A 14,198-nucleotide genomic window follows, 5' to 3' on the forward strand; every position below is an offset into this window, starting at 1 on the left:
GCCAGCACCACCTAGCAAGAAAATGCACTTCTATTATTACAGGTTGAGCCCAGTGGTGGTGATGCACGCCTTTAATTCCAGCACTTGGGAGGCAGAGGCAGGCGGATCTCTTGAGTTCAAGGCCAGTTCGGTCTACAGAGAAACCCTGACTTGGAAAAACCAAAATCACTGTAAGACAGTTTTAACTCTTTGACAGCTGCTGGGGGTAGGGGGTTGGGAGAGAAAATGGCAAACAACTGAGAGACATTACAAGGAAGAAGTTAGGGAGGAAAGTGATAGATATGAATACACGGAAACAACTGTCATTTTCTTGTGTTATTTTTTTTGCATTTGATGTAAAATTTGGCAAAGTGTTCAAGACACAAACCTTAAATGTTTAATTGTTCCATTAACCAAACGAAACCTCTCGTGACTGGCTGTACTATGTATTAGATGTTATATACAGTAGACCACTACGTCAGTAGTTTATGCACTTGAGCTATTTCAGGGTCGTTACATCATGAAATGAAACCTCAAGAAGTTCAATAAAATGTAGAACAATACAATTACAGATGTGTATCATTAAGTTTTCACAAATATTTTAGGAAATACTATCATAGTTTATATAGATATATATAAAACTTGGGAAAAAAATCTTAAGTCCTTTTGGTGATATAGCAAGGCAGTATGTTCATTTGTAAAGTGGAAGTCCTGTGAACACGCCTGCATCTTTGAACTTCCAAAGGCTACAAACTGGCTGTTCAGTGCTGAGGCTCTCACTCCAGCTATTTTCTCTTCACATGCAGAAGATTAGGTGCGGACACTTTTACTTTTCCAGGAATGTTTCTTGATAAATCTGTATCCTAAAACAAATAAAAACAAAAGTACTTAACATTGTCATATCCTATTCCGGGTAATTATGTGTACTCTACTGTCAGGAGAAAGGCACTTATAGCTTTGCCAGGTAAACCTACTTAGGGTCCTGGGGAGTCAGCACTGTGTCAAGACCACAGAGCAGAGCTGAAGGGAAGCTTTACCTTCACACTGCGGAATAAGTCTTTTTCTCTTGCTGTGGCTTCTTTGGAGTGCATGAAACTGTTCAAGGCTGTCTTTGCAGCTGTAAGGAGAGCACACAAGAATGTACTTCTGGTTTAGTCACTAAACTATTTCAAAATCACAATAAAAAAAAAAAAACACCTAAATTACCTTTCCCCTTTTTCTGAACTCCAGGCGTAAGTTTCACTTTGTATCTTTAAAAAAAAGATTGTACCAGTTACTACATGGAGATCAAATATTTCCTAAAGCCACTTGGCAATGAGTATGAGCGAGACAACAGTGACTTACTTATAGTTTGTCATGATGGTGTAAGGGGCACATATTGGAATAGCAAACATTAGTACATCCTCAGGATGTGGCTGCCCTGTCAAAGAGTCAAATAGATTTTCCTAAAGGAGAAAAAAAATTATAAAAGGAATTTATGCCAAACTTAAAAAGAACAGTAGATGCTGGGGAGGGGTGTTGTTGAGTAGTAGAACCCTTGCCTAACATGCAAATTCTGTTCAGATGACATCATCATAAAGCCAAGATTAAACAACACATCAGTATCTGAGTACTCGTTTAGCCTCTTCTGACCACAATCTGACAACAGTGCCCAAATTCTGCTTACAGGTCCAGAGAACTAAAGAGTTATGTTTCAATATATATTCTTCACAACATAGAACAATGGAATAGTTTTCAACATACCATTTAATGTGTTTTAGAGTGGGAGAAAGACAAGTTGGACTTGCAGCTAAGCTGCACAGGGGAGCTACTGTGGATTAAAATGATACACAGTACTAATAACTACAAGGAGTTTAAGTCTGTTATAAGGAAACAACTTACACTTGGACCAGACCATGAGTTTTCCTTTTGGTGTGTGGAAGCCTCTACTAACCTCTAACTATCTAACAGTCTTTCACAAGCCTAGAGCTCCAGAGCGCCTCTCTCCCACTTCCTTCTTGCCAGGACTCCAGGTGCATGCTGCCTTGCTCAGTTTTTCATGTGGGTGCCGGGGATTGAGTTCAGGTCCTTATGTGTCCAGGGAAAGCACTTTATAGACTGAGCTATCTCGTAAGACAAAACAGAATCTCATTGTGTAGCCCTTGAAGTCCTGGAATGACCTTTGTATTCCAGGCTGGAATTAACTCGAAGAGATCCATCTGCCTCTGCCTCCCATGTATGGCAATTAAAAGCATGTACTACCAAACTTGGCTAGACCAGGACATACATATATATATATAAAATAAAGTTTTGGCTTTCAGAAAGAAAGGAGTGACATCTAGTGGGTTAGACAACAGATATCATTAGTCAGTTCATAATATGTTAAGACAGGCCTTGCAACAAAAGATCATACTTTCTAAAATGTTAACAGTGCCAAAGTTGAGAAAGACGACTTTTACTTGTGGGGTGTTGTGTGCACACAAGCACATGCACACCACAAGAGGATATCAAGTCTAAATCTACAGCTACTACTGGTTTTGAGTGGCCTGACAGAGGGCAGGAGGTACTCTGTTCTTTTTTTTTTTTTTAGATTTATTTATTTATTATATGTAAGTATGCTGCCACTGTCTTCAGATACCCCAGAAGAGGGCATCAGATCTCATTATGGATGGTTGTGAGCCACCATGTGGTTGCTGGGATTTGAACTCAGGACCTCTGGAAGAGCAGTCTGTGCTCTTAACCACTGAGCCATCCTCCAGCCCGGTGCTGTGTTCTTAAGGAAAAATTTGAGAACTCCTTAGACTAGTTCTCAATTGTAGGCTATCTACAGGGGCAAAATGCTTTGATGTTGGGCTTTCAAGTAAATTATCCCCATAATAAGAAGAATATTAAAGCACAAAGGAGTGGGAGGAATAGGGGGTTATTTTCAGGCAAGGTATGGTGGGCACACCTTTAAACCCAGCTCTCAGGAGACAAATGGAGGCAAGTTCCAGGCTGGCCAAGGCTACATACTGAGACCCTATCAACCAATGAGACCCTATCAACCAAAACAACAAAACCCCAAGAACAGTTTGAGACTTACACAGTTATATACAGCACAGAAGATACCTCAACCCAGACAGTGCTGCAGAGCTGCAGTTGTCTTTTCAGTTTTGAGTAGCGTTAGATATTCTGGGCAAAGATTGCAATGAAATAGAACAGAAACTCAGATCCTACCTCACTTCCCTGCTGATCCAGATCGTGTTCTTCCTAGTGTCAAACACAAAACTTAAAGTCAGCTATAAAATTCTGTACCAATAAGCCACAAGCAGGAAAAAAAAATATATAAGACTGTTGTATAACATAAAAATTGAAGACTACAACTTAGGTCCCCTAAGACTCATATTTAATATTTTAAAAAGCATTGCTACTGAAAGAGAAAAATACAGCGTTTTTAACCAGTGACAAAACCTTTTACTTAGGGTATAAGTTGTAGAGACAACCGGAAATGACAACTAAGCTAAATGTTTGCAAATTAAAAAGTAATTCTTGCCGGGCGTGGTGGCGCACGCCTTTAATCCCAGCACTTGGGAGGCAGAGGCAGGCGGATTTCTGAGTTCGAGGCCAGCCTGGTCTACAAAGTGAGTTCCAGGACAGCCAGGGCTACACAGAGAAACCCTGTCTCAAAAAAACCAAAAAAAAAAAAAGTAATTCTTACAAAAAGGACTTCAAAAAGAGTTTGGCCAACAACTTTAAGATAACCTTCAAATATTGAGATAGACTTAATCCTGTGGATTTGTTGCGTGCACAATACCTATTTGGAGACAAACTAGTCTCAGTCAGTTTAGTCTTTAGGCTGTTTAGGACTTTAGAGTGCACAATTTTTTAAATAATAAATTTATATCTAATAGTTCTGTAGGATTAAACCGTCCAAGATCAGGACAGCAGTAGGCTTTGTGAAGATGTGCCTCCAAATGGTCTCATAGAAGAACGTGGGAGTCACTGTAATCCTGAGAGGTAGAGGATTAAAGGTAAAGCAAGTTGTAATCCAAGTCTGTGCTACACGAAACTCAAAAAAACAAAAGCTAAAACTATAATAGTAAAAACTAGCATTTGATGCCAGCTCTTCATCTGAGAGACGCCTTTAATCTCTTATAAGAGCATTACTTCCCTTCCTGAAAGCTCCAGTTCTCAACATTATCACACTGGGCTAGACCATAATCTCTACCCACAAAAGATGAATAATTCCTCTTAGGAATCTTTCCTTCTGCTCCTTCTGCTTTGGCCTTCCAAGTGCTGGAATTCTGGCTATAAATGTCCATATCTGGTACGGACATTTTTGAGCCTAAGGTTTATAGATAAAACTACAGATATGGCAATAGTATATATAAAAACTCGAGAACCAAAATGAAGTTTAGAACCATAAACAACACTGTTGAGTAGAGGGGGAAATAGTGACAAGAAATCCCTGCAAACATCTCACTAAATTGAAATAAACTAAACTAAAATCGAAGTAACATAGCTGATTGTGCTGGGACCCCAGTGATCACCACAGCTGTCCGCCGCATACACATCTCTTTGTAAAAGCTCAGCACTTCAAGAATACATTATCTGCTTATGAACGAAGATACACTTAACTGGCTTTTAAGCGATTTGATAAAGCAATCAAATAAAACTACCTAGCTGGAGAAAATTAACTTCTATAACTGAGACCTAACTCCTAACAAGTTATTTTTTTAATATTATGTAACACAATAAAGTTTATAACCCTGTAGAAAAGATTACAGAAGTAAAATTTATTTTCTACTCAAACCCAATTCTTTCTCTTCTTAAACTGAGTTCCACGGGAATAATGTAAAATCTCTTCCATAAAACTTTTGTGAGTACATATACCCTGCCTGTGTACCTGTGGATGCCATCCATAAAACTTTTGTGAGTACATATACCCTGCCTGTGCACCTGTGGATGCCATCTTCAGGAACACTGTCCCCTTTAGGATCTTTTATTGGCATGGAGCCTGCTGACTGGGGTCTGTTCCACGTGCTCCCCAGGCGCTGGGATCATAAGCAGATAAAGTACACCAGTTCTAGGGCGAGGACTCAGGCTCTCTGGAGCACTTTACAGAAAGCCCTCTCTTTACAAGTTTCTCACTCCCCATTTTTATGAAATGGATTTTAGTCTTTGAGACTGTTTCTATGATAAGGACAGTGGCATGCCGTGGGCTAGCCTTGTCAGTTCCAGGCCCTGGTCACCCGAGCTGAGGACACTTACCTTGTCATCATGTGGATCATCGACAGCTAAGTCTTGTAAGTCATGAGCTAAAACCTGCAGGGACGGAGGTTCTTTAACAACATCTAAAGCCCGCTGTCCACCTCTTGGTTTCTGTGGGGGTTTTTTCACAGGTTCATCTTTTGTTTTTCCTTTCTTTCCTTTCTTCCCCTTTTCTTCTTTGTTCGAACCTGCAGACTTTCAATGCATCAGGGGGAAAAGTCAGTGTAATTATTATTAGTACACTACTAACAATGTGCCTTTATGTTGTGAATCTCAGGTTTGTTTCCTTACTTTTCAGTCTATGTATGTTTCCGAGTATAGGGTCCACATGTGGAGTTGACATGCAGGAGTTAGTTTTCTCCTTTGAACATGTGGGTTTTAGGAACTGAATTCAGGCTTGGTGAAAGTGCCTATACCCACAGAAGCATCTCACTAGCCCAAACACTGCTAAGTTTTGAATGTTTCTCGTAGCCTAGAAGCCACTAAAAAGCCAGAGAAATTATTTTAGATGTTACTCACTGCCAACAACTTCATAATAAGTTCACGATCTTCATCATCCTGGTCTTTGTATTTTTCCTTCATTTTTTTCATTTTACTCTGAAATCAGAAGATTTGAAAAAAAAAAAAATCAGCAGTAAAGCCTACTTTTAGAATGCCTCTTTCATTCTATCAAATATGCTTTTGAACAAGGTGCCAAGCATTATAAAGAACAATATGGAACACAGGAAGATGGGTATGCCATAGCCCTCATCCTTAAGGAATTTGCCACGATGGGACAGAAGGCATAAATACAAGTAATGGTAAATCAACACAACGTTTTTTTAAGTGTCTTTAAACAAGTCTGGCTCACTGCCCGACCACTCTCTTTGAGCCCTCCCTTCTTGGGCCCCTGTGCAAGAATAGTAACAGGTATAGTAAATTCTTAAGTGGGTGGAGCGTTGGGACTGAACAGGCTTGTCTAAGTGACTTCACTTGGTGACCCAGGTTGTTGATGACACACACTGGCAGCCCTCCTGCCAGGACATGGATCTTCTGTTTCCTGCTTCCCACCATCTGAAGCAAATAATGCCCCTCCAAATGTCCTGCCACAGTGAGAACATGAAATCTACTTCACAATGACTGCCTTGTCTAACCTTCAAATCCCAGTCTAGCAACAATGAAGGAGGCATTCTCTACCATTTCAGTGCTAGTTGGTACTTAGGATCTCAGCTGTGTTCAGCATCAGAAGTCTCTATGTGTTGGTGGAAGCCCTTCCCAGATGAACACCTTCATCTGGAACACTCTTACTTTTCCAGCTAATTTTCAGTCACAGAATTGGAAAAAAAAAATCCTTATACATATTCTATTTTACTTAAAAATGATTTTGCCAGGCGTGGTGACGCACACCTTTAATCCCAGCACTTGGGAGGCAGAGGCAGGCAGATTTCTGAGTTTGAGGCCAGCCTGATCTACAGAGTGAGTTCCAGGACAGCCAGGGCTATACAGAGAAACCCTGTCTCGAAAAATCAAAAATAAATAAATAAATAAATAAATAAATAAATAAATAATTATGTCTATGGGTGTTTTGTCTGCTCGTGTATCTATGTACCACGTACATGCCTGGTGCCACACAGAGACCAGAAAGCATGCTGGATTTCCTGCAACTAACGTAAGAGTTGTTGGCTGCGATGTAAGTGCTGGGACTGAAGCCGGGTCCTCTGGAAGAGCAGCCAGCCCTTTCTATCTCATTTTTAAACTTTACAAAACCAAGAGGAGCCCCTCAGCTTCGCTTGTGAGCCATACTGAACTAAAAGATCCTTTAGAAGTCGATTTCTTACCTTCTGTCCTCTTTTCATTGGCTGTCCAGCTGCCACATGTTTGTTTGTGTTTTGGTAAGCTTCAGTGTGCACAGCACTTTCTCTTTCTTTGTCCTTTTCTTCTATCACTTCTAAATCCCCCGACTCACATGGGAGCTTTTTCTTTTTCATTTCTCTACATACAAATCAAGCAGAAATATCAAATTTTAAGAATGTCAAATGTGTCTTAAAAACTGTAAAAGGAAAAGGGAAGATGTAAAGTGTGTGGTAGCCTCTCCTTAGCTTGATAATCACACCAAAGCACTATATATAGAGGCTTAAATAACCCCAGACTTAAAAATATTATTGGCTTATCCTTCCTCAACTCCACATTCACTTATTCAGCTAACCACCCTGATGTGCAGACACTGGGGTTTGCAGTATTCTATCAGCAAGGCTCTGCCACATCTTAGGCACTGGTGAATGGAATAAACAAGTGTTTCCAAATACAAACCTGTTCAAGAAGAAGGGTGTATTCTGCTGCCTTGGCATCTTTCGATCTCAGTGCTGCTGTCTCAGCCCAGGTCCTCACTCCCTGTCAGATTTCCTCTGTATCCCTTACAACCTTCCCTTCCCAGATTTCCCTTAACCTCCTGTTTCCTTACCTAGGTTGAGTTATGCAGCCTTGCAGACAGCTCTTACAAGGTCACTCTGAGACAAGGCCACTGGACAAAGGGGCAGAGACAGGAAGCCCCCCCTGAGAAAGGGAGCCCCTCCTTTTGTCATTTTGTGCAGAGCGCAGACAACCAACCTGTCATGGAGGACTGGGACCTAAACTGCAACCTGTCATGGAGGACTGTGACCTAAACTGCAACCTGTCATGGAGGACTGTGACCTAAACTGCAACCTGTCATGGAGGACTGTGACCTAAACTGCAACCTGTCATGGAGGGCTGTGACCTAAACTGCAACCTGTCATGGAGGGCTGTGACCTAAACTGCAACCTGTCATGGAGGNCTGTGACCTAAACTGCAACCTGTCATGGAGGGCTGTGACCTAAACTGCAACCTGTCATGGAGGGCTGTGACCTAAACTGCAACCTGTCATGGAGGACTGGGACCTAAACTGCAACCTGTCATGGAGGACTGGGACCTAAACTGCAACCTGTCATGGAGGACTGGGACCTAAACTGCAAGGTTCTCCAACGCTTAGTCATCCCATGGTCTCCTATTTTTAATTTCCTTCTAACCTAAACATCTATGATTTTTATAACATATACATAAACTTTCCTTTTCTTTCATCTCAAGTCTATTTTTTATTTCACCAAAGCAATTTTTTTACCTCCAAACTTTTTTGTCCTCGTTGTAATGCTAATTCTCCTTGGAGTCTCTCTTACCCTCATGTACCTAACTGCTAAAATATCTAAGGTATATTTCTTATGTGTGTACATGAAGAGCCCAGAGGAAGATGTGTGTTTTGTTCTATTAAACTCTATCTTATCCTGAGACAGGATCACCCACTGAACAAAGTTTGCCAAGTCTTTTTGGTTTCTGACTGGGCTGGCTGGCCAGCAAAAACAAAGAATCCTGTTTTTCCTCCCAGTGCTGAGACAACAGCTATGCTCACTGCGTGCTCAGCCGGGGCTCTGCACTCAGGGTCCTGTGTTCACACAACAAATACTGTACTTACCTGAGCCATCGGTCCCTAGGCTTAGGTTTTATACAAAAATGTCCTGATTAATTTCAATTTATTTATTCTTATTAATATCTTAGAATTAAAGGGGGAGAAAAGAAAAGGGCAAAAGCATGTAGAAGGGAAAAGAGAAATAAGATCAAGGAGGCTGGAGAGATGGCTCAGCAGTTATGAGCATCAACTGCTCTTCCAGACGACCCAGGTTCAATTCCCAGCACCCATCTGATATTTCCCAACTGTCTGTCTGTAACTCCAACCCAGGGGATGTGACACCTCACACAGACAAATGTGCAGGTGATACACCAATGCACAGAAAATAAAATTCATTCATTTTTACAACCACTATAAATGAATAATTGAAAATTTTTTTTTTTTTTTTTTACAAAATCAGTGTTATGGACGGGCGGTGGTGGCGCATGCCTTTAATCCTAGCACTTGGGAGGCAGAGACAGGTGGATTTCTTGAGTTCGAGGCCAGCCTGGTCTACAAAGTGAGTTCCAGGACAGCCAGGGCTATACAGAGAAACCCTGTCTGGAAAAAACCAAAACCAAACCAAATCAAACCAAACCAAACCAAAACAAAATCAGTGCTATTATTGGTTCTTTAATAATCATGTGCTAGGGTTAGAATGACAGCTCGGAAGTAAAGAGCACTGGCTGTTCTTCCTGGCATCCACACAGTGGTTCAGAACCACCTGTAACTCAAGTTCCAGAAGAGGTGATGCCTTCTTCTGGCCTCTGAGGGCATCAAACACAAATGTGGTCTATGTAGATATTCAGGCAAGATACGTGCATACATAGAAATAAGACAAATTGTTTAATTCTTTTTTTTTTTAAAGATTAAGTTATTTTATGTATATGAGTACACTGTAGATGTCTTCAAACATACCAGAAGAGGGCACCAGATATCATTACATTTATTATTTATTATTCTGTGTTCATGACGTGTGAACACATGCTATTTGGCACACATGTGGAGGTCAGAGGACAACCTTCAGGAGTCCGTTCTCTAATGCTACAGGAGCTGGGAGTGAACCTGGGCTAGCGGGCTGGCACAGCAAGCATTTTTACCACGGAGTCATCCCATCACCCAGCTGTGGATTTTAGCCACGACTAGGTGATGTAACACATTTACCTTCTCTCCTTGGCTGACAAATGTCTTCGGCCCTGTGATTTACTGTCATTCTATTAAAACAAAAGCAAGGAACCATGAGAATACTATTACATTTTAAAAGAAAACTATTCAGAAGAACATTTTAAAAAAGCATAACTTCAAGGATAGCTTACTGAATTCACAGATTCTTCTCTTGGAGGCAGTTTCTGTAGAGGCCTGTGAGAACAAAAGATTTACTAACCTAGTAAAGCCATTCAGTTGCAAAGCCACAATGTAATCCTCAGTCTTACTTATAATCCTACACATCTTCAAATTTGGCAAAATACAACCGAAGCATCTCTCTGTCCTTGTATATACACTCTTCATATGAGTGCTAAGTCTTTTCTTTTGGAGGCCAGCTGTCCTTAACCCCCCTACATAACTGGGATGACCCTGAACGCCTGTTCTTCATATCAGCACCACACACACTTGCAGAGCTGAAATCCCTGTGCCAGATTACTGCTGGATGCTATGCACTGAAATCTCCACCAAATTCCTGTGCAGGGAAATCAATGCCTAAACACAGAGGAGCTTGGCTAAGGAGATACCCTAAGACTTTCTACATATCCAGTTCTAAACAGTGAAATCCTGTCTCAAATAACAACAAAAACCAAACAAGAACAATGTTCTATTCACTTGGTGGTAAGACAATGAAGACTAAAACATCAACTTTTTTGTTGTTTAAAATGAGACTGTTGTTAAAACTATTTTTCTTTTTCTTTTTTCTTTTTGTTGAATTCTGATTTTTTTGTTGTTGTTGTTTTGTTTTTTCCTCTTGTTTGACTGTCCTGGAATTCTGTAGACTAGACTGGCCTCAAACTCAGAGATCCACCTTCCTCTACTGGAATTGAAGGTATGAGCCACTACACCCAGCTTTGAAACTGGTATTTATGTATATCTGTGTCATGTGGGTATGTGCCCTTGAGTGAAGGTAGGCCAGAAGACAGCACTGATTTCCTGGAGATGCAGTTACAGGCGGTTGTACACGGCACAATATGTGTGCTGGGAACCAAGCTCAGGTTCCCTATGAAAGCAATATGCTTTCTCTTGAGCCTTCTCCCTAGCGCCACTGCAGTATTTTCAAATAAAGTGTATTTCAGTGGGTTCTTCTTTCCCATTATCTCCTGAGTTCCCCTGGTAACCTCACTGTAGTCTCCCTCCCTCTTTCATGCTCTGTGTCCATCTGCACCATCTATTTTACCCTCTCTTGGCCGGTCTTCCTTTCTCGAGTTTTAGGCTTTTTGCTACACACCCATTTCTATACACATTAGAAGTTAGGGTTTTGTTTTTCTGAGTTGGATCACTTCCTTAACTTTTTATTTTCCTGAAAACTTGATTAATTTGTTTCTGCAAGGCTGAGGTTTAAACCCGGCTTTTAAGCATGCAAAGCAAACTCTCTACCACTGGCCGCATCCCCAGAGCCTGCTGTTTCCAGTCTGACCTACTTTTGGCTAGTGTACGCACTTCTCTCCTCTGGTCCTAGGAAGTTCTAGCAGGACACCAATCAAATGCTGAAAAAGCAAGACCTCAAAGGAAGGTGCAAGTCCCAGACTAGCCCCGAGGAACACAGGAAGTGTGAGTGAATGTCAATCTCGGTGCACTGTTTTATATGGGTTGCCTCAATGTCATCTTCAGTCTACAAGTAAAACTAAAAATTCTTTTGAAGTTTACCGTTGGGACTGAAGATGGGACAAGTCAATGGTAGTATCAGGATATTCAAAGGTGTCTTCCTCTTCTTCCTTCATTTCACCAATGGACTCCTGATCTTTTGTAACTGCTTTGGCTTCTCCATCTTCAGAGCTTAGATCATCTCTCCCACTGTGCACAGCAATGTCCTCTTGATCAACCTGAGTCATGAGTTCTACGTCTCCAGGCATTCCATGTAATTCCTCAGTCTCTTCTTCACTGCTATCACCCCCTTCTGTAGAATTCCCATAAGGAAAGTCAGTGTGCCACTCCCAATGGGGCTGCATGATTCCAGTCATTCCCAGGTTCCCCAAAGGGGCATCAAAAGATCCCTGAGCATCTCCACAATGCACTGAATCTATTCTGAAAGACTAGCCCTTACATGGCCTCCAAGATCATTTTACCACAAGATTTTTGGACATGGCTACTATTTCTGTAACGAACTGAAGCTGTCTGTCACTGCTACTTCCAAAAGGCAAGACAATAAAAGTAGTTGTATAAACTCTGCAACTTCATTAATTTGTAAATGTAAACCAATATACATTATACAACTAGCTTTACACTTAGGCAAAAGGAATGCTAATATTAATAACTAGGTCCAATTGCCATTTTTAAGAACTGTCATGAAATTAAATAATATATATAACTTTATGACAGGGACATGGCATGCATCAATCAATAGAATCTAATACCATAGCAGTTTTAAATTACAAAACACAACATAACTACAAAAGGCTACAGAAGTTTAGGTTCCTTAGGTAGGCAAATTTATTTTGGCAATCATAGTATCTCTGTAGCATCTTCCTATCATTGCTAACTCCTAAATTCAAATGGAAATGTTAACTTATAAGTACCCAAATTTACTTGTTACATATATTTATAAGCTATCCATTAAATGCTCAAATTTTACCAAAAGTACTTTGATTGTAAATTTAACCATTTTTAATTCGTTAAAATATTTTTTTCAGGGCTAGTGAGATGGNTCGGCGGGTAAGAGCACTGACTNCTCTTCTAAAGGTCCTGAGTTCAANTCCCAGCAACCACATGGTGGCTCACAACCATCTGTAATGAGATCTGATGCCCTCTTCTGGTGTGTCTGAAGACAGCTACAGTGTACTTATGTATAATTATAAATAAATCTTTGGGCCGGAGCAAGCAGGGACTGAGTGAGCAGAATTCACCAGAGCAAGCTGGGATGTCTGGAGCAAGCAGAGGTCCTAAAATTCAATTTCCAACAACCACATGAAGGCTCCGTAGTACAGCTATAGTGTACTCACATACATAAAATAAATGAATTTTAAAAAATTTTTTTTCAATCCTTAGTATAAAAAAAGAGCGTATTTCATCTATCCAGAAATTGGTAGTACTTTGGACTATTTTTAAAATTCTGGATATCATAGAAGAGACTTAAGATTTAGAAATAAAATTAGAGAGTACAAATCATGAGCCATGAGCTGGAGAGATGGCTCAGTGGTTGAGAGCACTGACTGATCTTCCAGTGGTCCTGAGTTCAATTCCAAGCACCCACATGGTGGTTCATAACCATCTGTAATGGGGTCCAGTGCCCTCTTCAGTTACTCACATATATAAAATAAATAAACTTAAAAAGAAAAATCACAAGCCATGGCTAGATATGATGGTGAATTTCTATGATACTAGCTAGCCCTTGGGAGACAAACACAGAAGAACTGATGCAAGTTCAATGGCAGCCTGATCCATATGACAAATCCCAGGCAGGCCAGAGTTATACAGTGGTATCTTGCTTGCCTCAAGAGAAAACCAAAGTCTCAAGCCTGGCTGAGAAGATAAAAATTTAGTTGGTCAAGTGCTTGCCTTTCAGGCACAGGATGTAAGCTGAATCCACAGAAAGCCTGTGGCCAGACGGTATGTGAGCACCTGTAATCCTACTACAGGTGGGGAGGAGACAGGCTCCTGTGCCCACTCAGCCTGGCCTAATCACCAAACTCCAGACCAGGAGTATAAAACCCAGTCTCCAGAGAGAAGCAGACAGTGCCCGAGAAACACCTGTTATTACCCTCTGGCTTCCATACACAAGAGCACAGGAACACACACACACACACACACACACACACACACACACACAACTACCTAGTTGTTCCATTTCTTCCGCCATGAGTTCACTTGTGCAGCTTGTCAGTGTTTCCATGTCTTCATCCTGCACTCTGACTTTTCGTTCACCTCGATGTCTCCAGACACAAGACTCATCTACCTAGAGAAAAAGTCCTTCCTCACTGCGGGGACTTTAGGAAGAGTGTAAAAGTAAGCCTAGAGAAAGTAAAGAGTACCTTAAAAAGGAAGCTAAACCCCATCATTAGGTATGAAGGAGGAAGGAAATTCTTTTTTCCTAAAAAGATAATACACATTAATGGTTATAAAAATCTGTTTTCTCCAGTTTTTGGTCTGAAAATATGCTATACCTATAATTATATACATTTTACCTTGTACTATAACATGAACACAATTTAATATTATATATAGGAATAATTATTAAGAAAAAGTGTGAATGTTTGCTACCATCTTTGGATTTGTCAGAACTATAATAATCTTATTTTTTACTTTAAAAAGGTCAGGCTATAAGTATTATTATAATTAAACTATATGAAATACATTTTCATTAATAAATACTGAATTTGCCATGGCAAATTTATTTCATAACAAAATTTAT

At 40.5% G+C, this 14,198-nt stretch overlaps 1 protein-coding gene across 3 annotated transcripts in view; it reads right to left on the bottom strand.

The window, feature by feature from the left end:
- Positions 1 to 302: 302 nt before the first annotated feature.
- Positions 303 to 14,198, bottom strand: part of Nemf (nuclear export mediator factor) — a 47,358-nt gene continuing 33,462 nt past the window's right edge. For all 3 annotated transcript variants that reach the window (XM_029484414.1, XM_021179023.2, XM_029484415.1), the window contains 13 exons: positions 13,819 to 13,877; positions 13,622 to 13,742; positions 11,498 to 11,747; positions 9,961 to 10,003; positions 9,809 to 9,858; positions 7,026 to 7,179; positions 5,728 to 5,805; positions 5,209 to 5,403; positions 3,175 to 3,207; positions 1,324 to 1,424; positions 1,186 to 1,229; positions 1,017 to 1,096; positions 303 to 842 (listed from right to left, as the gene is read on the bottom strand). In XM_029484414.1, the coding sequence (XP_029340274.1) occupies positions 765 to 842; positions 1,017 to 1,096; positions 1,186 to 1,229; positions 1,324 to 1,424; positions 3,175 to 3,207; positions 5,209 to 5,403; positions 5,728 to 5,805; positions 7,026 to 7,179; positions 9,809 to 9,858; positions 9,961 to 10,003; positions 11,498 to 11,747; positions 13,622 to 13,742; positions 13,819 to 13,877 (1,286 nt within the window). In that variant the 3' untranslated portion in view covers positions 303 to 764. The remainder of the gene's footprint in view (positions 843 to 1,016; positions 1,097 to 1,185; positions 1,230 to 1,323; positions 1,425 to 3,174; positions 3,208 to 5,208; positions 5,404 to 5,727; positions 5,806 to 7,025; positions 7,180 to 9,808; positions 9,859 to 9,960; positions 10,004 to 11,497; positions 11,748 to 13,621; positions 13,743 to 13,818; positions 13,878 to 14,198) is intronic.

The sequence above is a fragment of the Mus caroli genome, chromosome 12 (assembly GCF_900094665.2).
Source record: "Mus caroli chromosome 12, CAROLI_EIJ_v1.1, whole genome shotgun sequence".
NCBI lineage: Eukaryota > Metazoa > Chordata > Mammalia > Rodentia > Muridae > Mus > Mus caroli.